The sequence below is a fragment of the Schistocerca serialis genome, chromosome 3, assembly GCF_023864345.2.
Source record: "Schistocerca serialis cubense isolate TAMUIC-IGC-003099 chromosome 3, iqSchSeri2.2, whole genome shotgun sequence".
Classification (NCBI taxonomy): Eukaryota; Metazoa; Arthropoda; class Insecta; order Orthoptera; family Acrididae; genus Schistocerca; species Schistocerca serialis.
The window spans coordinates 766,783,582-766,809,517 of record NC_064640.1 but is presented as its reverse complement, the minus strand read 5'-3'; the positions used below and the strand labels follow the sequence as shown (position 1 = coordinate 766,809,517).

The 25,936-nt window shown below is 42.5% G+C and overlaps 1 protein-coding gene across 1 annotated transcript in view; it reads left to right on the top strand.

Annotated features, from left to right (window-relative positions):
* Window positions 1-25,936, top strand: part of LOC126471216 (rho GTPase-activating protein 45-like) — a 682,307-nt gene that overhangs the window by 171,956 nt on the left and 484,415 nt on the right. Inside the window, exon 3 of the mRNA XM_050099339.1 lies at window positions 17,812-17,977. Coding sequence (XP_049955296.1) covers window positions 17,812-17,977 — 166 coding nt within the window. The remainder of the gene's footprint in view (window positions 1-17,811; window positions 17,978-25,936) is intronic.

Below are 25,936 nucleotides of genomic sequence, written 5' to 3'. Positions count from 1 at the left end.
TGTATCCCATGCCACCCAACGTGCTCTAGAAGGTGTAAGTCAACTACCCTGGCCAGCAAGATCTCCGGATCTGTCCCCCATTGAGCATGTTTGGGACTGGATGAAGCGTCGTCTCACGCGGTCTGCACGTCCAGCACGAACGCTGGTCCAACTGAGGCGCCAGGTGGAAATGGCATGGCAAGCCGTTCCACAGGACTACATCCAGCATCTCTACGATAGTCTCCATGGGAGAATAGCAGCCTGCATTGCTGCGAAAGGTGGATATACACTGTACTAGTGCCGACATTGTGCATGCTCTGTTGCCTGTGTCTATGTGCCTGTGGTTCTGTCAGTGTGATCATGTGATGTATCTGACCCCAGGAATGCGTCAATAAAGTTTCCCCTTCCTGGGACAATGAATTCGCGGTGTTCTTATTTCAATTTCCAGGAGTGTATTGTTTTCACTGGACATCAAACTTTGTACCTGTTTGACCTACATACATTGTAATTGATATATATTTGCTTCCTGGTATAAGTCAATGTCAGTTAGTTTTGGAATTATTTTTTATACAATTGTCTGTTGCTATCTTTATGCCTTGTCTTTTGAAAATGTTGATTCCATACTACTCTGTGTTCTGTATTAAGTGTGCATGTTGGGTGATGTTATGTTGCTGATTGTGGTTGACTGGTTGATCTTTTTCTTGGGATAGTAAGGGTAGGGACCGAACAGCGAGGTCATCAGTCCCATCGGATTTGTGAAGGATGGGGAAGGTAGGTCAGCAGAGGCTTTTCAAAGGACCCATACCTGAAGTTTCTGGAAGCGATTTTGGGAAATCACGGAAAACATAAATCAGTATGGCCGGATGCGTGTTTGAACCATAATCCTCCCGAATGCGAGTGCAGTGTGGTAACCACTGCGCCACCTCGCTCGGTACTGTTTGTGGCTTTGTGTATACTGTTGTTCTTTGCATGCTAATTATGCTGTCTAGCTCTGTCACTCTGTTACTATTTGTGGGGCGGCGGGTGGAAATAATAGAATAAATGTTTTGTATTTATGCTGTTGTTTGCCATTCTCAACACTGGCTCTCTAACTACAATATTGGCAACCAGAAAGTGATTAGCAAAACCTGAAGCCTGTAATTAGAATTCCTAGTGCCCACTTCATCTGAGAAATACATTTATAGCTACAGCGTATAGCTCTGAGGAATTAGGAGATTGTCTAGGATTAATAATCAAAAACCATTCTCTCTAAAATGTTCACTATATTCTGAAAGTCACAGACCAAAAAGAATCCACACAATCCAACTACCAGAGCAGTTCAGAGCCTAATGCACTAATATGACATACGCAAACTAAAGATAGATCATTAATGTCATCCCAAAATTAACATATCACTCGAAAACGATTTCATGGTTACGCGTATCCCGAATAACTTATTACTGCATCCGAGGCTGTTTATATCAACAATACCGACGCGACGCGACTCCCGGCACAGGCGGTGCGCTAATCAGCATCTAGAGAGAACTGGGGCCTTCTCCTCTCTCGCAACGTTCTTACATATAAAGCCACGGTGCGGACGGCTAAGGGAATGCCTGATCAAACCTGCTCTCCCGAATAGCCGGTTGGCTAGTAATGCACCACTTTAAGTTATCGAATAAATCATTGCTTCCTTTGTTGATGGCCGATGAAGCTTTCAATTGAATTGTGCAATCAGCACACAAGTAAGTAATCATAATATAAGTCTGATGTGGCTAAGTCAAATATTTTGGGCGAGAGAATTAAATTAATTACACTACATGCAGTAGACGATCTCTGAACTTGCTCTTTGGAGATAGGCTATAGCTATAGTTTTATAGTTATTCTTTTGAAACTTCTCACATTTTTATGATTATAGCGGATCTCCCTACTACTTAAATGTAAACATCCTAGCTTTATTTATTCGCCTACTTAATCTATCTTACTTCCATAATTTCTAAGACAAAAACCAGAAAATCATGAATTTCAAGTAAAATTTTAATTTGTGAGATCCAGAATACTGTTTCTACTAGATTATTATGCAAAAGGAATCTAAATATAAATTTTTAAGTTTCTAGCTCTTTTCTATTGCGCCAATGATTTTTACAGAAAAACATCCAAATTTCGAAAATGGTTAAAGTTATTGAACTGAATTGATTTTGTATTACTCCTGACCTGCTAGAAACGCTTCAGGTTATTTACTTCATTTTAAAGTATTGCGCAATATTTATGACGTCAGAGCTAGTTACAGCGGACTAGGTTGGCACACAATGGAGAGACTGATGTGAATTTTATAAGGCGTGAGTATGCTGCTTCCCTACATCACCCTCTACTTAATTTTTTGAATGTAAATGAAAAAAAATTAATTACGAAAAGGGAAGCAAGAGTACAGCTTAACTACCTATGAAAATTAAAATTGAAATGTAAACATACAGAAATATTAAAAGAAAACTTATTACCTACTTCAATTATTTAAATTGCTGGCATGTTCACTGCCTCTTAAGCAACATTATCACTCAAAATTTAAGCAAAATCAATGAAACACATGGGCATACATATTGCCTTACACAGACAAACACATAAAAATATTTAAAATTATGAAAATCTTAAATCCATTAAATTGTCTGTAAATATTTTTACATACACAAATTCAAAGAAAATAACACAGTTATTCATGAAACATAAACAGATAATTATATCTTAGCAGTCTTTTTTAAACCTGAAAGAAAATTTCACAAATCATGACAATTTCATATTTACACATGTGGTTGTAGCCGCTTTGGCTGTCGTTCTACATTTCCATTCACAAGGGTAGAGGAGGGGAAGTTGCTATGGTGTGCGTCCTTCACGTTCACTCGATATTACATGGGGAAAGGGGAGGGGTCACTGTGAGTTGTGTCCAAGTCACTCCATGCTTTCACGCAGTTACCAGGCTGCCATTATCTGGTTTGTTCTATAGAACAAACAAAAAGAATGCCTCAGACTCTGTTCACTTAATATCTAAGGGTGGGTCACAATGAAATGGGGATATATACATTTTATCTTTCAATATGGTACTGGAACAAAGTTAACAGAACTTTTTCAATTTTATTCTCACGGTTACTTAACTGTCATAAAATCGGTAAAGAAATGGCTCAAAACGCCGTTAGTCACCTACTAGAGATATTTTTATGCTCAAGGCATACAATCATAAATCCTATTTATTCTCAATTTATTATTTCTGGGCTGGAACACTGAACCAATGCTCAGTACATTCCTGACAAATCTGTATTTTATTTACTTAACTGATTCATCTTCGATTACCTTATTCTTAGAGATAATATGAGTATATTTGATTAGCAGTTGTCTTCTCAGCCTCTTTGTACATGTGAGTAACTTGTTTAAATAGTAGAGTTCTGAGTGTTCAAAACACACTACGTTTAGTTGACTACTAAATCCACTTATTGGTCCTCTGCTGCCGTGTCAGTTCCACATCTGCAATTATGTACTTACTTCATCAAGTGTATTTATGTTGAGCTATAAATAATGTTTCACGTCTGCCATTATGTTACTCAATTATGTTGCTAGTGTATTTACTTATTTAACACTCACTCTATTAACATCTAACATATAGGATAGCACATTTATTTCATATCTATAGTGTATTGCAGCAGATCAGTTTGCTCACGTTGCAATCCATTTCCACTTGATTGGATGCTGAAACCACAGGTACTCTCTCTCGACCTACCACTAAAGTGCATTAAGTAATTATGGCCGAGCGTAATGCTAAATTCCTTAAACCTATAGTACACCATGAGCTGCTCTGTCTCATCTAACATAAGGGTACCTATGGTCGCATTCACGCCTCCAACTCATAACCTCAATAGGTGTAGGTGTGTCCTGTCACACACTACACCAAATAACAGCCAGCTCCAACCTTATAAATATTTCAAGGACGTGTCCTTCACGTCTCAACTACAAACATTGTTCAATTCTATTACACTGCCATTCCTTGCTACACAAGCTGAGTTCATTCTTACAACTTATCTGCATATTTTTCATAAGACTAAGCAATCTCTTTTACTATTAATTAATTAGCTCTACAGCATACAATAGGTTTCACTGCCACTTCAGATCCTGCTTGTACATGAATTTGTATATCTTTTTAAATTACTGTTGGTGGACCATTTCCAATAAAACAACAACTTTGTACTTATAATATTACCAGGGTTCTATACATACTTGTTAATCAAATACCTTTGTATCTTAATTACATCATACTTTTCTGTTGTTTATGTCACGGTTAGGTTTGTCACATTAGGTATTTTCTTCACTAATCGGTGGATAGAATGGTTACAGAACTCATGGCTTGATAGCCATGACGGAAAATTTTTGTATTGCAAAGAAGGAGTCGAAACTTTGGTGGATAGGAAAGATGAAGATAGAGTGAGATCTGAAATGGGAAAGAAGATCTCACCCAGCTGGGACTGCACAGCTGCCACACTGTGTAGAGGTTACAGAACAACCTCCTCCCTACAGAATTCATTAGTTTAATGCTGGCTTGATAGTCATACCGGAAGATTTTAGTATTTGAGAGTAAGAGCCGAAATTTTGGTGGATAGGAAAGATGAAGAATGAGTGAGACCTGAAAAGGAAAGAATATCTCACACAGCTGGGACTGCACAGCTGCCACCCTGTGTAAAGGTTACAGAACAACCTCCTCCCTACAGAATTCATTGGTTTCAGAAAATTTTCGTATTGGAAAGAAGGGGTCAAAATTTTAGGTGGATAGGAAAGCTGAAGAGAGAGTGAGATCTGAAATGTGAAAGAAGATCTCACACAGCTGGGACTGCACAGCTGCCACACTGTATAGAGGTTACAGAACAACCTCCTCCCTACAGAATTCATTCACTACCTATTAACTTCTTTAGGTCGATCACGTTCCTGAGACGTAATAGCTTTTTACTCTTAGGATACTCTAGCCTATATGCATTGGCATGTGGTTTTCCTATGATCCTATTAGCAGAAATTTTATCGATTTCCTGCAATTTAGTTTCTATTTTGTCCAAAATAATTGCTTCTTCTTCTTTTGTGTTTAGCTTACTTTTACTAAGATTAACACCTTCGTCCCAATATCTCCTATTTTTCAGAACTCGTATAGGCAGCTCCCAAGTTTCATCATTAGTTACCACATGTTTATCAGTAAACGGTAACGTAATTACTCCAGTTATCGGCAAGACCAATTTTAACTGGCTTCTTTCAAAGTCAACAACACCCTGATATTTAGACAAGAAATCTATGCCAATTAAAACCTCAATACTGAGATTTTTTACAATTAAGCATGGATGATCAATTAAATTACCATTAATATCAAAGGGCAGTAAAGCTTTTTGCTTTACCGTTTTTGACACCTTGCCAGTAGCACCAATTATTCTTAGTCCTGATACCCTCATTACTGTAAGCTTGTCTTTACCAGGTAATGCATCAAAGAAGGACTGAGATATCGCACTCACCTCACTTCCACTGTCTAAGAGACAACATACATTGATACCAACATATTCGCTATTATTATAGGGTGGCTTATTCTAGGCTGTACAGGTGGTTCCTCAAACTCATCCAATAGTTCCTTTTGGATTTGTCTCCAACTAAAGTGATCGACATCTGTCTTCATTACATTTAGGTCAAAGTGTGTAGGGGTTTCCTGAACTACATTTTCAGCTGCCTTTTCCAGTCGGTCTATTAATTTCAAATCGAAACACCGCATGACTTCATTACATTTAGTTTGCTGAACATGACCCCAATTACTGTAGTCTGAGCGATTCTTCGCCTCCAGACCGGGCATAACACTAGTTACAGCTAAACCACTTTCACTATTATCGTCGAGTTCCTTCTCCAGTGGCAACTGTTCACAGCTACTGGGTTCATCGACCTCCAACAGGCTATCCTCTACATTCTCACTTACCTCCTGTCCTAAATCTATTAGTACACTATCAACATCCTGCACAGGCACTTTAGATAAGAGCACATCAACCTCATCGTAAATATAAGCATGAATTTCTTCTGCTTCTTCACCTGACAATTCAGTATTTTGTAACTCTTCCCTACCGTTACACTGCTGCGCCTTCTCTTTCTCTTCCCACTTAGAAAGCGTCTCTAACACGGTATCTATCAAATACTGTGAGTGGTTTAATATTTCTGCAGTATCATTGGATACTACCGACCCATCATCCGAATCCTCAGTTTGAGTATTCTGATCTGTCATAATAATTACTGTAGTTACTGGCTTAGGAAAAGCAACCGCCTGGTGAGCGCCAGTATCCTCATAGACGGGAACTAGTTTTCCAGCCTCTGCCTACTACTGTTACCTTTATTAGCATTGTATTTAACTGGCACAGCATTGCTTTCAACACTGTTGTTTACTTGCACATTTTTGTTAGAAACAAAATTACTATCTTTTGGATGCCATTGTTGGTTCTGGTAATTATTTCTCCAACTCCTACCTTTCTTAGGATGGTCAACACCTACTGTTCTGATGTTTACATTGCCATTCTGCTCGTTCTTAAAATTACTACTATTGTTATTAGCATTTCTGTTATTACGTGCTTGCTCCTCATTGGCAGCCACACGCTCTACACGTTCCAAATATTCAATGAAACGATCCAGATTGTCTGTAGGGGCAGATATAATTCTAGTTTGCCAATACCATGGCAGTTTGGCTTCAAGACCTAGTATTATCATTTCAGGTTTTAGCTTTTCGGCCAAATGTGACAAACGTGTGATTCATGACCTGGGAAACTCTTTAATAGATTTCTTGCCTGCATTGAAGCGTTTTCCACTCCAAAATTCTCTCAACACTTCATTTTGCTTATTGCTAGACCAATACTCATTAATGAAAGCTGTTTTAAATTCCGCTAATGTTTTACACTTCAACATAACATCAGCTGACCAACGCATGGCGTCATCCGCTAAATGGCTTCTAATAAATGAGATTTTCTCTCGTTCAGACCAATTTGGTGGAATCACATCTTCAAAATCGTTCCAGAAATCTAGCGGGTGGATATTTTTATCTGGATCGAACCGCAAGAACTGCCAACACCCGATAAAATCGGCGTTCGCAGCTACAACTTGTTGCATACTACCATTACCAGAAGTTACTGAAGCTACTTTACTCTCAATGTTAGCAATGTTAGTCCTAATATTTTCTACTCTCATTTCAACATTATCTACTCTTTGCACAATATGAGTAGTATCAGTTTTGATTGCGTCTATTTCTGCTTGACATATGTTTACTTTTATATTAACATCTTTAAATCTATCTGAGCACAGTTCAGATTCCGCCTCGATCTTTTCTGTTAACTTGTGCTCCAGCTTCGCATCTTCCATTTGGAAGTCGTTGCGAACCTCGGAAACTTCGGATTTTACTGTTTTATACATCTCAGATAACTGTTGAGCAACCTTTTTCTTAATATCCTCATGATTGTAATCAATTTTATAATTCAAACTGTCCAGATCCTCTTTCAGCTTATTGCAGCCAGTCTTGAAGGAAGTTTCTAATTCAGCTTTATTGGATTCTAATTTATTGTCTATTGCCTCAAACCACATATTAAAATTGGTTTGGCTGGCCACAATCCTGTTATTTCCCTCAATTATATCAGATTTTAGCTCAGCTGTCATTCTAGCATTACTGGCTGACATTTTTGCATTACTGGCAGCTATTGCTTGTAATATTACATTTAATTCAATAGCTCCAGTATCTTTGGGTTGCTCGCTAGCTGGCTTTTTATCACACTCAGGTGACAAAATACTAGCTCCAACACCAGAATCATCAAAACTAAATGAGACTTCTGATTGACCAGTCATATCTAACTTCTCCTTTTTAAACTCTACCATCTCTGATGACTGTTTCATTTTTAATTCATCAGAGAAACTATCATCCAATAACTTAACACTTTCTAATTTCTGCTTTACTACAGGGGTCTCTACTATTGAATCGTTGCCTTTCTCACACTACTGTAAGGAGACACTAGTTCGGATTTCACTTTAACATTACTATTTTCATGCATATCTACACTTGAAACGTTGCCTGGATTTACAGTTCCTTCAACAGACATAGGTCCTGATTTAGGTTTAACTTCTGTTTCTCTTTGCGGTTCCATCGTCGACAGTCTTTTAGTGCAGGTTAGTAAAAGTTTTAACAGCTATTTGCTTAACTTAGTTCCTTCTGCAAGACGTATGGCGTTGCAGGCGCGACGTACCAGGATTACTGATGTGATGCGGTGCGCTGAACTGCAGACGGCACCTCGACAACTGCTGTGTTGTGGGCGTAGCCCGCAACAGCAGACGCGGCTCCGGTCGCTCCGACGGATGACTGCGGTGTGGCGAGATTGAATTCTCGTGATGCCAGCAGTGTAGCTAGACTCAGCGCCAGCTCCGTCAATCCAGATGCGTTGTTAATCCAATTGCGTCGTCCACATGCACACGTAACACAGTCTATCACTGATCCATTGCTCAGTTGCTTGTCGCATTTCACTTCCGAATCCGAATATTTAAAAAGCACTTTCACTTTTACTCAGTTTGTTTCCTGGCTGATTAGCAACATATGTGGGGCAGCGGGTGGAAATAATAGAATAAATGTTTTGTATTTATGCTGTTGTTTGCCGTTCTCAACACAGGCTCTCTAACTACAATATTGGCAACCAGAAAGTGATTAGCAAAACGTGAAGCCTGTAGTTAGAATTCCTAGTGCCCACTTCATCTGAGAAATACATTTAAAGCTACAGCTTATAGCTCTGAGGAATTAGGAGATTGTCTGGGATTCATAATCAAAAACCATTCTCTCTAAAATGTTCACTATATTCTGAAAGTCACAGACCAAAAAGAATCCACACAATCCAACTACCAGAGCAGTTCAGAGCTTAATGCACTGATGCAACTATAACTGTTGAAATTAAATGTTTAAGTGAATGTTCGCGATAATTTGATGATAATGTTCAACAAACGCCACACTAAAAATGGTAGAATGTCTGTCCTGCGGCGGCACGTGAAAATACGACATACGCAAACTAAAGATATATGATTAACGTCATCCGAAAATTAACACTTCACTCGAAAACGATTTCATGGTTACGCATATCCCGAAAAACTTATTACTGCATCCGCGGCTGTTTATACAACAATACCGATGCGACGCGACTCCCGACACAGGTGGTGCGCTAATCAGCGTCTGGAGAGAACTGGGGCCTTCTCCTCTCTCACAGCGTTCTTACATATAAAGCCACGGTGCGGACGGCTAAGGGAATGCCTGATCAAACCTGCTCTCCCGACTAGCCGGTTGGCTAGTAATGCACCACTTTAAGTTATCGAATAAATCATTGCTTCCTTGATGGCCGATAAAGCTTTCAATTGAATTGTGCAATCAGCACACAAGTAAGTAATCATAATATAAGTCTGACGTGGCTAAGTCAAATATTTTGGGCGAGAGAATTAAATTAATGACACTACATGCAGTAGTCGATCTCTGAACTTGCTCTTTGGAGATAGGCTATAGCTATAGTTTTATAGTGATTCTGTTGAAACTTCTCACATTTTTATGATTATAGCGGATCTCCATACTACTTAAATGTAAACATCCTAGCTTTATTTATTCGTCTACTTAATCTATCTTGCTTCCTTAATTTCTAAGACAAAAACCAGAAAATCATGAATTTCAAGTAAAATTTTAATTTGTGAGGTCCAGAATAATGTTTCTACTAAATTATTATGCAAAAGGAATCTAAATATAAATTTTTAAGTTTCTAGCTCTTTTCTGTTGCGCCAATGATTTTTACAGAAAAACATCCAAATTTCGAAAATGGTTAAAGTTATTGAACTGATATCCAACACATATTGATTTTGTATTACTCCTGACCTGCTAGAAACGCTTCAGGTTATTTACTTCATTTTAAAGTATTGCGCAATATTTATGACGTCAGAGCTAGTTACAGCGGACTAGGCTGGCACACAATGGAGAGACTGATGTGAATTTTATAAGGCGTGAGTATGCTGATTCCCTACATATTCTATCCACTGTTTCTCATTATGTGCATTATGATGGCTAGTTCTCGTTAATAATTTTCATTCGTGAGTGATACTACGTTGAGTATACGGAGCATAAGCCGGAGTACTGCTCCTTTGTGTGAGTTCGGGTGTTACGAAGTTTAGTGTATGGTACCGTCAGTTGTTAGCAGTTTATGGTACATTTGAGGTACGTGTATGTTGTTTCATTTATTGACTGTATTGCCTGGGAATGTAATTCGATTATAATGTTCTCTTTGTATTGCGAATTTAATCATTTTATATAATTTGTTAATAGCAGTATCCATTTTTTGTTTGTGATTCACCTGTTAAGCAGCAGATGTCACCCATTTGTCTGAAACAGTACGAGTTGTACTCCATTGAAAATATTTTTGTAAAAATAGCCTGTTCTAAATTTGCTAAGGCTTCTGAAACTAGGTAACCCATTACTAATCCATCCTCTTGTAAATAAAATATTTTGCTGAATTGGAAATACACACACAAAAAAAGTTTTGCATCACCCCACTTCCCAGACGTCCTGAAGATAGACGTTGACTGTGGATACTGTATCACAGACACAGTCTCTTTGACTTTTCAGAGATGTCACTAAACCCACCCAAGGATGTAAACAACCATGCATGAGCAGCGCCTATTAGACAGCGGGGGTCTGACAGCCGATCACTCCAAGTCATTCCACCAGGAAGGTGGTACACAGCTCGTGTTGTCTGTAGTCCAACCATGCCTAGACGGTCAATAGCGCTGTGCGATCCCGTCTGCATTGTTACTTTGTGACAGGAAGGGCTCTCAACAAGGGAAGTGTCCAGGCGTCTCGGAGTAAACCAAAGCGATGTTGTTTGGACATGGAGGAGATACAGAGAGACAGGAACTATCGTTGACATGCCTCGTTCAGGCCGCCCAAGGACTACTACTGCAATGAATGACCGATACCTACGGATTATCGCTCGGAGGATCCTGACACCAACACCACCATGTCGAATAACGCTTTTCGTGCAGCCACAGGACGTCGTGTTACGACTTAAACTGTGCGCAGTAGGCTGGATGATGCGCAACTTCACTCCCAATGTCCATGGCGAGGTACATCTTTGCAACCACGACACCATACAGCGCGGTACAGATGTGTCCAACAACATGCCGAATGGACCGCCCAGGATTGGCACCACGTTCTCTTCACCGATGAGTGTCGTATATGCCTTCGACCAAACAATCGTCAGGCTGAAGGCTTTAGACACACTGTCCAGCGAGTGCAGTAAGGTGGAAGTTCCCTGCTGTTTTGGGGTGACATTATGTGGGGCCGACGTACGCCGCTGGTGGTCATGGAAGACGCCGTAACGGCTGTACGATACGTGAATGCCATCCACCGATCGTTAGTGCAACCTTATCGGCAGCATATTGGCGAGGCATTCGTCTTCATGGACGACAATTCGCGCCCCCATCATGCACATCTTGTGAATGACTTCCTTCAGGATACCGACATCAGCCGGCCGGTGTGGCCGTGCGGTTAAAGGCGCTTCAGTCTGGAACCGCGTGACCGCTACGGTCGCAGGTTCGAATCCTGTCTCGGGCATGGATGTGTGTGATGTCCTTAGGTTAGTTAGGTTTAATTAGTTCTAAGTTCTAGGCGACTGATGACCTCAGAAGTTAAGTCGCATAGTGCTCAGAGCCATTTGAACCATTGATACCGACATCGCTCGACTAGAGTGGCCAGCATGTTCTCCAGAGATGAACCCTATCGAACATGCCTGTCATACATTGAAAAGGGATGTATATGGACGACGTGACTCACCAACCACTCTGAGGGTTCTACGCCGAATCGCCGTTGAGAGGTGGTACAATCTGGACCAACAGTGCCTTGATGAACTTGTGGATAGTATGCCACGAGGAATACAGGCACGCATCAGTACAAGATGACGTGCTACTGGGTATTAGAGGTACCGTCGCGTACAGCAATCTGGACTACCACCTCTGAAGGTCTCGCTGTATTGTGGTACAACATGCAATGTGTGGTTTTTATAAGCAATAAAAAGGGCGGAAATGATGTTTATATGATCTCTATTCCAATTTTCTGTACAGGTTCCGGAACTCTCGGAACCAAGTTGACGCAAAACGTTGTTTGATGTGTGTAGCTTTGTATCATTTAAGCAGTAATAATGGCAGTATTTTATTAATCTGTCCATCAGGTTTTTGGGTGTATGTCTTCAGATTTTTCCTCTAATATCATTTATCTCGGTTACTGGTGTATTGGAAAACATGCTTTTTATGTTGAACGAGAGAAGTGTTGCTATGTATAGAATTTTATTAATTTTTTATTTGTTTTGTAGTGTATGTAATTGTTCTGTCTTCTAGAACTTTGAAGTCTTCAGACAGTAGTATTTCAACGTAATGTTCGTCAGTGTTGTATCTGGGGGTTTTTCCGAAGTTTACTGTGGTTCTGACTGGGATATCTTGCTTACGGAGACAGTGTGTACATGACAAATAACTCACTATTTATATTAAGGGTAAAATATAAGAGTAACACCACAACAGATGATCCTGACAATAATGTCACACAACTTCTTTTGCTCGCTCACCCCTGATAACCTCAAGATAACCTCTAAAGCAAAAATCCGAACATTCAAATGTCTCCAACTCTTCATCCACTCCCTGAAAGCAGTTAGATTGGGTGCTTATAACACTGTCTCACATGAGTGTGCCGTATCTCCATGTCCTTCACAGTAACCACTTAATATCTAACACTGCTCGCGCCCCTTACATTCCCAAATAGGCCTGGTAACAACAAAGAACACGAAGAGCACTAGTGCACCCTGGTGACCACTCAAATTTTTCCAGTGAATTACAACTGTATTCATTTACATACGAACTGATGGTGAGTACATGTACGAAGTTTCATTAACATCCAAGCATGTCATGTGTGTGCAACACTTTTATCGTCAGGTATTATATTTCTTCTAACTTTCAGACTTTATAGATATACGCTGATACAAGCTGAATACTTAAATAATTTTGGTATTTCCTAATCCTGTGTTATTTTAATCACACAGCCACTTTTTATCATGTTTTATCATGCATATACAATTTTATGTGTAACTTTTCCTTTGTAAAAATGCAACATAAGCTCCTAATTATGAATGTTTGGGCCTAATTACACTGTACATAAATTTATGCTGTGACCATTCATTTTAGTGTGACTAACATCTGTCTTAATATTATAGGATCTTGTTCTTTGACAGGCTGTATTGTTTGACGGCATGTGTAATGTTTTGCTTAAAAATATTTTGGTCTGATGTTTTGCAAGAATATCGGTCACTTGTGACAAAAGTAGTCTCTCCCGAGGAAAATATACACCACTGTATTCCTTTCACTGGTTTGCAGAAGCCGGCCGCGGTGGCCATGCGGTTCTAGGCGCTGTAGTCCGGAACCGCGCGACTGCTACGGTCGCAGGTTCGAATCCTGCCTCGGGCATGGATGTGTGTGATGTCCTTAGGTTAGTTAGGTTTAAGTAGTTCTAAGTTGTAGGGGACTGACGAACTCAGATGTTCAGTCCCATAGTGCTCAGAGCCATTTGTTTGGAGAAGATACACTGTGAATCTACGTAGGCTGCAAAGAATGGTAGCCTATAAATTGAATACTTAAAAGTCGCATCTTAAGGCGAGAGGTTGCATTGAGATAGATGCAGACTTAGTAGTTATATCAGAAACCATGTAAAACTACACTCCTGGAAATAGAAATAAGAACACCGTGAATTCATTGTCCCATGAAGGGGAAACTTTATTGACACATTCCTGGGGTCAGATACATCACATGATCACACTGACAGAACCACAGGCACATAGACACAGGCAACAGGGCATGCACAATGTCGGCACTAGTACAGTGTATATCCACCTTTCGCAGCAATGCAGGCTGCTATTCTCCCATGGAGACGATCGTAGAGATGCTGGATGTAGTCCTGTGGAACGGCTTGCCATGCCATTTCCACCTGGCGCCTCAGTTGGACCAGCGTTCGTGCTGGACGTGCAGACCGCGTGAGACGACGCTTCATCCAGTCCCAAACATGCTCAATGGGGGACAGATCCGGAGATCTTGCTGGCCAGGGTAGTTGACTTACACCTTCTAGAGCACGTTGGGTGGCACGGGATACATGCGGACGTGCATTGTCCTGTTGGAACAGCAAGTTCCCTTGCCGGTCTAGGAATGGTAGAACGATGGGTTCGATGACGGTTTGGATGTACCGTGCACTATTCAGTGTCCCCTCGACGATCACCAGTGGTGTACAGCCAGTGTGGGAGATCGCTCCCCACACCATGATGCCGGGTGTTGGCCCTGTGTGCCTCGGTCGTATGCAGTCCTGATTGTGGCGCTCACTTGCACGGCGCCAAACACGCATACGACCATCATTGGCACCAAGGCAGAAGCGACTCTCATCGCTGAAGACGACACGTCTCCATTCGTCCCTCCATTCACGCCTGTCGCGACACCACTGGAGGCGGGCTGCACGATGTTGGGACGTTTGCGGAAGACGGCCTAACGGTGTGCGGGACCGTAGCCCAGCTTCATGGAGACGGTTGCGAATGGTCCTCGCCGATACCCCAGGAGCAACAGTGTCCCTAATTTGCTGGGAAGTGGCGGTGCGGTCCCCTACGGCACTGCGTAGGATGCTACGGTCTTGGCGTGCATCCGTGCGTCGCTGCGGTCCGGTCCCAGGTCGACGGGCACGTGCACCTTCCGCCGACCACTGGCGACAACATCGATGTACTGTGGAGACCTCACGCCCCACGTGTTGAGCAATTCGGCGGTACGTCCACCCGGCCTCCCACATGCCCACTATACGCCCTCGCTCAAAGTCCGTCAACTGCACATACGGTTCACGTCCACGCTGTCGCGGCATGCTACCAGTGTTAAAGACTGCGATGGAGCTCCGTATGCCACGGCAAACGGGCTGACACTGATGGCGGCGGTGCACAAATGCTGCGCAGCTAGCGCCATTCGACGGCCAACACCGCGGTTCCTGGTGTGTCCGCTGTGCCGTGCGTGTGATCATTGCTTGTACAGCCCTCTCGCAGTGTCCGGAGCAAGTATGGTGGGTCTGACACACCGGTGTCAATGTGTTCTTTTTTCCATTTCCAGGAGTGTATATTACATTTGTACAATGTACAAGTTGGGCGCCTACATGGCATGTAATAATTAGGGACACATATTTAAATGACCAAAAGAAAAGAAAACCCTTGTTATGTAGAAGGAGGTAGTGGAAGTGGACCATAGGAAACGTTAGATTATCTAAAAATTTTACGGAAACTAGGCTACAGTTATATGAGTTGAAGGGCCTGTAAGAGAGGCAGTAGTTAAAAAACGAGGGAGTTAGAGAAATTTTTAAAAATGGGTTGAAAGTTCAAGAAAAAGAAATGAAAAGTAATGTTTTACCGTTGACACTGTAGTTATGTCAGAGACAAAAAGTGACCTGGAAGATCGATTTATTGGAATGGATAGAGTCTTGAAAAGGTATCATGAAATGAACTGGAATAAAACAACGGTAACTGAGTGTAATAAATTTAACTCAATGTTGCTGGAGGAATTTTATAAGATATGGACTGATCCATGCAGTTGATGAGTTTTGCTGTTGGGGTAGCAAAACAAGAGACGACAGTAGTTGTACAGAGGATATACATAATTTATCATAATTAATAGCCAAAACTGACGCGGCGATAAATATACGACACCAGAAGCAAAACCATTCCGCTAAACATCGGTCGGCAAACAAGCCGTTTTCGAGATAATTGCGTTTATGTGGTTCCGAGCCACAACTGCTATCAGTGCGAAATATTGTCCTTGTTAGTATAGTTACATCTGAAAAGTAAACTTTTCGATTAAGGTTTCATCTAATAAACTCAAATTTCACTCATGGCTTACCTTAAGGCGACAAGCAATGCGACTTCAGCGCGTTATATGTTACAATTTACTATACACTCGTACTTGTTAAAGGAGACGTTCCACATCCGGGATCATCTTGACAAGGTTCTGTAATATCCTGATCCAGTTCATCAATGGTATTAACAGAAGTGCTGTGCGCTTCACTGCTTTCTATGTATTCACAATACATTACATTTGTCTACGTTAAGGTTCAGTTGCCACTCCCTGCACCAAGTGCCTATTCGCTGTGTTCTGTTTGCTAAAAACTCTTCAATCCAGCCACGCAGCTGGTCTGATATTCCGTGGGCTCTTACTTTGTTTATCAGGCGACAGTGCGGAACTGTATCGAACGCCTTCCGGAAGTCAAGGAAAATGGCATCTACCTGGGAGCCTGTACCTAATATTTTCTGGGTCTCATGAACAAATAAAGCGAGTTGGGACTCACACGATCGCTGTTTCCGGAATCCATGTTGATTCCTACTGAGTAGATTCTGGGTTTCCTGAAACGACATGGTACGCGAGCAAAAAGCATGTTCTAAAATTCTACAACAGATCGACGTTAGAGATATAGGTCTATAGTTTTGCGCATCTGCTCGATGACCCTTCTTGAAGACTGGGACTACCTGTGCTCTTTTCCAATCATTTGGAGCCTTCCGTTCCTCTAGAGACTTGCGGTACACAAAGACTGGCAAAGCTTAACTTGATGCACTAACCAACAAACCGTTCTCTTGAGGTACAACGTTCAACATTAACAACACTACAAGTTAATCTGAAACTTTACCGACACGTTGGTCCTGGAGTATGATGTTAACTGTTGAAGCTGAGATCTCGAACTGGGCGAGTTGTTCCATGCTCGACGCTATGCAGGGTGTTACAAAAAGCTACGGCCAAACTTTCAGGAAACATTCTTCACACACAAAGAAAGAAAATATGTTATGTGGACATGTGTCCGGAAACGCTTACTTTCCATGTTAGAGCTCATTTTATTACTTCTCTTCAAATAACATTAATCATGGAATGGAAACACACAGCAACAAAACGTACCAGCTTGACTTCAAACACTTTGTTACAGGAAATGTTCAATATGTCCTCCGTTAGCGAGGATACATGCATCCACCCTCCGTCGCATGGAATCCATGATGCGCTGATGCAGCCCTGGAGAACGGCGTATTGTATCACAGCCACCCACAATACGAACACCAAGAGTGTCTACATTTGGTACCGGGGAGCGTAGACAAGAGCTTTTAAATGCCCCCATAAATGAAAGTCAAGAGAGTTGAGGTCAGGAGAGCGCGGAGGCCATGGAATTGGTCCGCCTCTACCAATCCATCGGTCACCGAATCTGTTGTTGAGAAGCGTACGAACACTTCGACTGAAATGTGCAGGAGCTCCATCGTGCATGAACCACATGTTGTGTCGTACTTGTAAAGGCACATGTTCCAGCAGCACAGGTTGAGTATCCCGTATGAAATCATGGCGGTGGATCGAGGAAGTACAGTGCATACTGACGAAACTAAAATGAGCTCTAACATGGAAATTAAGCGTTTCCGGACACATATCCACATAACATCTTTTCTTTATTTGTGTGTGAGGAATGTTTCCTGATATTTTGGCCGTATCTTTTTGTAACACACTGTATTAACCTCGACGTGAGGTCGCTGCAGAGCTGATATGAAAGGCGTGGTCTTCAGCAGCGCTTCCCATACTTCCCATACTTCGTTGCGGACTGCAGTGAGCCCTCGGTGGTATCATTCGTGTTGCCAACTTTGGTGTGGCAACGCGATCTCTGTACGATACCACATTCTCCATTTCTGTCAGCGTAGTTTTTGACGCGATTGCAATGTTTTGTTATTGTTGCAGATGAGCGAACGGGGTGGGGATGCGGACAGCAGCTCGTGCTCGGAGCCCAGCTCCGGCACAGAGGCGGAGGACATGGCAGCACTCACCGCAGACGTGCGCAGCCTCAAGGAGGCGCTCGCCAGCCTGCGACACGCCATCGCACCCGCCTCCGGCTCCACCAACGCCGGTAAGCCTGCAGCATTCATCACTGGTCGTAAGGCGGTTCTGGCTAGGTTAATAAAAATTCAGGGTGCCATAAGGTTACAGCAGTAATCTCTAAATGACTTTTGGTAGGCCGGCCGGAGTGGCCGAGCGGTTCTAGGCGCTACAGTCTGGAACCGCGCGACTGCTACGGTCGCAGGTTCGAATCCTGCCTCGGGCATGGATGTGTGTGATGTCCTTAGGCTTAAGTACTTCTAAGTTCTAGGGGACTGATGACAGCAGCAGTTAAGTCCCATAGTGCTCAGAGCTATTTGAACCACTTTTTGACTTTTGGTAGCCGCATTAGCTGTTAGTAGATCCTCTATTACAGGATCATACACTACCGGCTTCGCGATGATTTAATCGCATCTGAGATGTATACATATAACTAATTAAATATTATTTCGTTAAAAATACGCGGCCTCCCGACGTTCGGACTGTGTTCGAATTGCCAGGACCGCCTAAATTGTATGGTTATGAGATGAAACATCAAAGATTCCAATGAGTAACAAGCGCAGGCAGTGTACATGAGCATTGGTAACCGCAGGTATTGAGAAGTGACGAAAAATGAACAAATGCCAGCACATTGTTGCATTAGTTATATGTACATCTACATCTACATCTATACTCCGCGAGCCACCTTACGGTGTGTGGCGGAGGGTACTTATTGTACCACTATCTGATCCCCCCTTCCCTGTTCCATTCACGAATTGTGCGTGGAAAGAACGACTGCTTGTAAGTCTCCGTATTTGCTCTAATTTCTCGGATCTTTTCGTTGTGATCATTACGCGAGATATATGTGGGCGGTAGTAATATGTTGCCCATCTCTTCCCGGAATGTGCTCTCTCGTAATTTCGATAATAAACCTCTCCGTATTGCGTAACGCCTTTCTTGAAGTGTCCGCCACTGGAGCTTGTTCAGCATCTCCGTAACGCTCTCGCGCTGACTAAATGTCCCTATGACGAATCGCGCTGCTTTTCGCTGGATCATGTCTATCTCTTCTATTAATCCAACCTGGTAAGGGTCCCATACTGATGAGCAATACTCAAGAATCGGACGAACAAGCGTTTTGTAAGCTACTTCTTTCGTCGATGAGTCACATTTTCTTAGAATTCTTCCTATGAATCTCAACCTGGCGCCTGCTTTTCCCACTATTTGTTTTATGTGATCATTCCACTTCAGATCGCTCCGGATAGTAACTCCTAAGTATTTTACGGTCGTTACCGCTTCCAATGATTTACCACCTATGGCATAATCGTACTGGAATGGATTTCTGCCCCTATGTATGCGCATTATATTACATTTATCTACGTTTAGGGAAAGCTGCCAGCTGTCGCACCATGCATTAATCCTCTGCAGGTCCTCCTGGAGTACGTACGAGTCTTCTGATGTTGCTACTTTCTTGTAGACAACCGTGTCATCTGCAAATAGCCTCACGGAGCTACCGATGTTGTCAACTAAGTCATTTATGTATATTGTAAACAATAAAGGTCCTATCACGCTTCCCTGCGGTACTCCCGAAATTACCTCTACATCTGCAGATTTTGAACCGTTAAGAATGACATGTTGTGTTCTTTCTTCTAGGAAATCCTGAATCCAGTCACAAACCTGGTCCGATATTCCGTAGGCTCGTATTTTTTTCACTAAACGTAAGTGCGGAACCGTATCAAATGCCTTCCTGAAGTCCAGGAATACGGCATCAATCTGCTCGCCAGTGTCTACGGCACTGTGAATTTCTTGGGCAAATAGGGCGAGCTGAGTTTCACATGATCTCTGTTTGCGGAATCCATGTTGGTTATGATGAAGGAGATTTGTATTATCTAAGAACGTCATAATACGAGAACACAAAACATGTTCCATTATTCTACAACAGATTGACGTAAGCGAAATAGGCCTATAATTATTCGCATCTGATTTATGACCTTTCTTGAAAATGGGAACGACCTGCGCTTTCTTCCAGTCGCTAGGTACTTTACGTTCTTCCAGCGATCTACGATAAATTGCTGATAGAATTATCAAAAAGTCAGTATAGATTTGAAAACATAATAAACCATGGAATAATGTATATAGAGAGGTAAAAATTGACACACATGCTTGGAATGACATGGGGTTTTATTAGAACCAAAAAAACACCCCCTATTGCTAGACGCGTGAAAGACCTCTTGCGCCCGCCGCTTGGTGATGATCGTGTGCTCAGCCGCCACTTTCGTCATGCTTGGCCTCCCAGGTCCCCAGACCTCAGTCCGTGCGATTATTGGCATTGGGGTTACCTGAAGTCGCAAGTGTATCGTTGATCGACCGACATCTCTAGGGATGCTGAAAGACAACATCCGACGCCAATGCCTCACCATAGCACCGGACATGCTTTACAGTGCTGTTCACAACATTATTCCTCGACTACAGCTATTGTTGAGGAACGATGGTGGACATATTGAGCATTTCCTGTAAAGAACATCATCTTTGCTTTGACTTACTTTGTTATGCTAATTATTGCTATTCTGATCAGATGAAGCGGCATCTGTCGGGCATCTTTTGAACGTTTGAATTTTTTTGATTCTAATAAAACCCCATGTCATTCCAAGCGCGTGTGCCAATTTGTACCTTTCTATGTACATTATTCCGTGATTTATTCAGCTTTCATATTTATACGGACTTTTTGATCACCCGGTATACCTTCACCGAGGAGTCAAGCAGTATATTGCTCCCTCCTACATACATCTCGCGAAGAGACCATGAGGGTAAAATCAGAGAGATTAGATCCCACACAGAGGCATACCGACAATCCTTCTTTCCACGAACAATGCGAGACTGGAACAGAAGGGAGAACCTATAGAGGTACTCAAGGTACCCTCCGCCACACACCGTCAGGTGGCTTGCGGAGTATGGATGTAGATGTAGATTAAAGGATGCTAAAAAGTAATCGCAAAACTGGTTCTGTATGATCCTGTAATAAAGGAACTACTAAAGCTATGCGGCTACCAAAAGTTTTCTGGAAGATTTTAATATTTCTTTACATTTATAAAAGAACAATTGTATCATGTATCTAAGTTTTCGATGTCCAAATTGTAAGATTATATACTGCACAGTAGCTTGAAGCATTACTATCAGACGGCTGTCGTTGTCCGGTCGTAAGCCATGCAACAACCACACTGCACCAACCGCTGGTCTCGCGCACTGTGTGGTTTCACTTCGTCCGTACTATAACAATCTACGTATTTTCGTTAATGGCCCTGTTTAGGGACGTTGGTAATAACTACGTTTGTCATATAACCTAATTTCGAAATGTACCGCGGCTTCATTTATGCGCTTCAAAGCAACCAGAATCTTATTACCAAAAAAAAAATATATATATAAAGTAATGATACTTCGGCCAACAAGTTTAATTGACTAACATTGCAAGGTTGTAGGTTAATGTAAACTCGAGATAAGCCATTGCAAATGTCAATTGCTGGTACATGAATAACCGGCGTCACCGTCAGAATGTTAAATGCAAGCATGCAGACATGCTAACTGTGGTGTCACCGCCAGACACCACACTTGCTAGGTGGTAGCCTTTAAATCGGCCGCGGTCCGTTAGTATACGTCGGACCCGCGTGTCGCCACTATCAGTGATTGCAGACCGACCGCCACACGGCAGGTCTAGAGACACTGCCTAGCACTCGCCCCAGTTGTACAGCCGACTTTGCTAGCGATGGTTCACTGACAAATTACGCTCTCATTTGCCGAGACGATAGTTAGCTTAGCCTTCCGCTACGTCATTTGCTACGACCTAGCAAGGCGCCATTACCAGTTACTATTGATGCTGTAAAACATGTACCGTCAAGAGCGATGTTCACCAATTATGGATTAAAGTTAAGTATTCCAGAAGCTACGTACGTTTTTTACTAGTCTCATTTCCGTGTCCTGTTCCAGACCTCACGCCAGCCTGCGTGAGCTTAAACGCGTGCCTTTCGGCTTCCTCATAGTGGATTGGCTGTCTTGCCAATCCCCAACACAAACATTGGGTTGTACAGGTGTCGGATGTCAGTTTGTGGGTTGGAGTTTCATGCATGTTTCACTTGGTCGGTCAATAAAGGGACGCTTAATGCTATTTGTTGATGACGCTGGAGTTGTCGTCCGATGATGTCCTGCGTGTGCTCGACTGGAGACACATGAGGTGATCGAGGAGCTCAAGGCAACATGTCGACACTCTGTAGAGAATGTTGAATGACAACATCGGTATGTGAGCGAGAGTTATCGTGTTGGAAAACACCCCCTCGAACGCTGTTCCTGAATGTCAGCACAACAGGTCGAATCAACAGACTGACATACAAATTTGCAGTCAGAGAGTGTGGGATAATCATGAGAGTGTTGCTGGTGTCATACGAAATTACACCCCACGCCTTAGCTGCAGATTTAGGTCCAGTATGTCTAGCACGCAGACAGGTTGGTTGCAGGCCCTCAACTAGCCTCCGACTAACACACAGCCATGACTGGCACCGAGGCAGAACCAGCTTCATTCAGAAAACACAATAGACCTCCACTCAGCCCTTCGATGAGCTCTCCCTGGATACCACTGAAGTAGCAAATAGCGATGGTTTGGGGTTAGTGGAATGCACGCTACAGGCCGTCTGGTTCGAAGTTACGTCGAAGTAACCGATTTGTAGCAGGTCGTTGCTTCACTGTGGTTGCAACTACTGCTCAAATCGCTGCTAGGAGATGCAGTATGATCAGCCAAAACAATACGCCGAACACTATGGTATTCCCCCTCGGTAGTGCCAGCCGGAATGGCCGAGCGGTTCTAGGCACTTCAGTGTGGAACTGCGCGACAGCTACGGTCGCAGGTTCGAATCCTGCATCGGGCATGGATGTGTGTGATGTCCTTAGGTTAGTTAGGTTTAAGTAGTTCTAAGTTCTAGGGGACTGATGACCTCAGCAGTTAAGTCTCATAGTGCTCAGAACCATTTGAACCATTTTGAACCTTCACCGAACTGTCATGGCGAATGCAACTTCCTGTAATTAACGAGGATAGTATCCTTCCCAGTCAGAAATGAGAACCTATCTCATCGTATCTGTCAAGGAATTTCTCTGTCGGGGGAGGTCCTACAATTCTCCACTCTAAAGTGCAAACCGAGAAATCCGCATCCCAGATCGTCAGAAAATCGTCAGAGTCTCTGGTTCAATCCCTCCACTCCATTCCAAACCAGAGGACCGCGATCGGTTCTGGGAAACGCTAGCTCTGTTTCTTTCCACCCTATGAACGAGGAGAGCTGTCTTCATCAAAGCAGCCAGCCATCTGTAGGAACTGAGGAGATGATTTCTGAACCAAGCCGTCACTCGTGCCGACATGAGCTACGATTTGCATCCGGGTGTACTTGGTGCACTCAGTTGCTTCCGGTAGAGCGCGGGCGTGACTGCCCGGCAATTCGGACTTATGAGGAAGATCGGCCATAGTCCCAACAGAACAGGTGTCCCGTGCTGGCTCAGATGTACTTTCAGCGATGGGGAATACCTCAAACCCGTTTTTAAGGCGTAGGGAAACAATCTCTCGGTCAGATTTTCGCGATCCCAGCGCTCTTCGCCAAAACCGTCAGGTAAGTGTCGACGGGCCGGGACGTACGCATCGCAAGGCACTGAGCTATCAGGGATAACAGTGACAGTACAAGACCAGAGTAGTTGGTGTAAGTTCTAGGGGACTGATGACCTCAGATGTTATGTTCCATAATTCTCAGAGCCATTTGAACCATTTTTTGAACCCCTCGATAGTGAAACGTGGCCGTCCGGAGTCCGGTCTTCTTGAGGCCGTACATTCTCTAAAGCACCGGTACTAGGACTCATATACAGTGGCTACATTCCTGCCAAGTCTTTCTGCAATAACGCAGCTTCTCGTAGCCCTGTTACATGACCTCGTTGAAACTCAGTGAGGTGTTTATAATGGCGCCTTTGTCGCCTCAAAGACATTCTTGACTAAGATAAACTTATCAGAAGCAGTCCCAGGGGTAACTAATGCTCACGACTGTTATAGCGCGTATTTAAAGCAATACGATTTGCATCCTCATAGTGGCGCTACTAGCGCCAGTCTTTGCCACTGGCGCTAAATTTGAATAGACATCGGCTTTCTGATGCAGAAACGCGAACTTCCGTTTGTGTCACCCAACTCTATCTAATTGTTAAAATTTTTTTCCATCAGTGTATGTTTGATGCTCTTAAATCCAGCAGTAGTTCAGTGCGGTCTTACGTTCCCCAGTTGCCAATAGTGTATGGTTCAAATGGCTCTGAGCACTATGGGACTTAACTTCTGAGGTCATCAGTCCCCTAGAACTTAGAACTACTTAAACATAACTAACCTAAGGACATCACACACATCCATGCCCGAGGCAGGACTCGAACCTCCCTCCGTAGCGGTCGCGCGGTTCCAGACTGTAGCGCCCAGAACTGCTCGGCCACTCTGGCCGGCAATCTGTGTATGATAAAGAATAAATTATCGTTACGTGCCTTCTGCTGTGTAATTCCTGACGTTCACTGTTATTTCTGCTTTACCAGGTTAATCAGACCCCTCAGAGCTGCGACTTCATTTTAATGCTTTTCTCAGCAAATTTCTAAAATCCTTTTCAATTTGCGAACTAACCAACTAATTGACGAGAACTGAAAATTTAATGTACTGTCTGCATTGATATTTTTTCCACTACTACATATTTTTTCCACTACTACATATGAGCCACCTGGTTATGTTCCTAATTTGACACTTGTTTGTGAAGAATAAAAATACTTTCCCTGACTTATTGAAATATTCTGTGCCTAACTGCGAATAATCGTCTGCTTCACTTCGCAACATTACCAACGTAGAAGCGTCCAACGTGTGTTCCAAGAGCCTTAGGCCTCATTTATTGCCATGATTGTGAATTTCATCACACTTCTTGCAACAGCACCTCCTCCTTCCATCGATTCTGAAACTGGATCAACGAAACGAATGGCGATTATTCTCATTAGGGTGGTATTGCAACAATAATTTTTATAGCTGTTCACTTGAAGCGGCGACCTCTCGTTTAAATTCGGGGAATACGTTCTTTCCTCCGCCCTGCGACTGCTTAAAGCAGTACCTACTCTCATTCATTTACTTTCGCTCTATTTACATGAAAAATTACAGAACACGAATATATTAGTATTCAGCATAAAAGATAACAACTAAGTATAATCACAGTACCGTACACATCATCATTTTGTTCCTCGATGAGTAAGTAGTCACATTCCCCAAATGATTACAACACCCAGAATGTGTATTCAGAATCCAGAGAAAATATTAACCCAGCCATGATTGTGGAGCCACTGATTTATCCACCTTTGGTCTACTGGTCTACTGAAATGCCCAACTTATGTGACCTTAATGGCAGAATGTAGAGATCAGCTTCAGATCACTTCTGTCTGCGAGGCATTTCGATGATGTGAAATATGGCTTCTCGAGCAAAATAGCTTCAGTCATTGTGGTAGACAACCAAATGAGAGAGCGTTTACTATACAGAGTGTCTCAGGGAGAATAGTTTAATATTAAGGAATATGACACCTACGATCATTCGAAGCAAAAAAGTTTAGTAAACATGGGCTCCAAAATGAATACGTTATGAACTATGAGCACATCTTCATCTTCGATGTTGTGAAACAAATCTCTTCCACTACAACCTCCTTGCTCTCCATATTTTGGGAGAAGGTAATATGGATAAAAATTAAGAGAAAAATCTAGTAAACATGGGCCCCAAAACGTCTACATTAAGAGCGATGCGCACTTGTTCAGTAGATGAAATGTGTTTCACGTTAGCGAAGATGAATAAGTGCACATAGCTCTTAAGGTATGCACTTAATAGACTGTTTGGTCCATCCTACCACCTCTCAAAATATGGAAAGCAAAGAGCTTCTAGTAGAAGAAATTTGTTTCACTGTATCGAAGATGAAGAAGTGCTGATGGTTAATT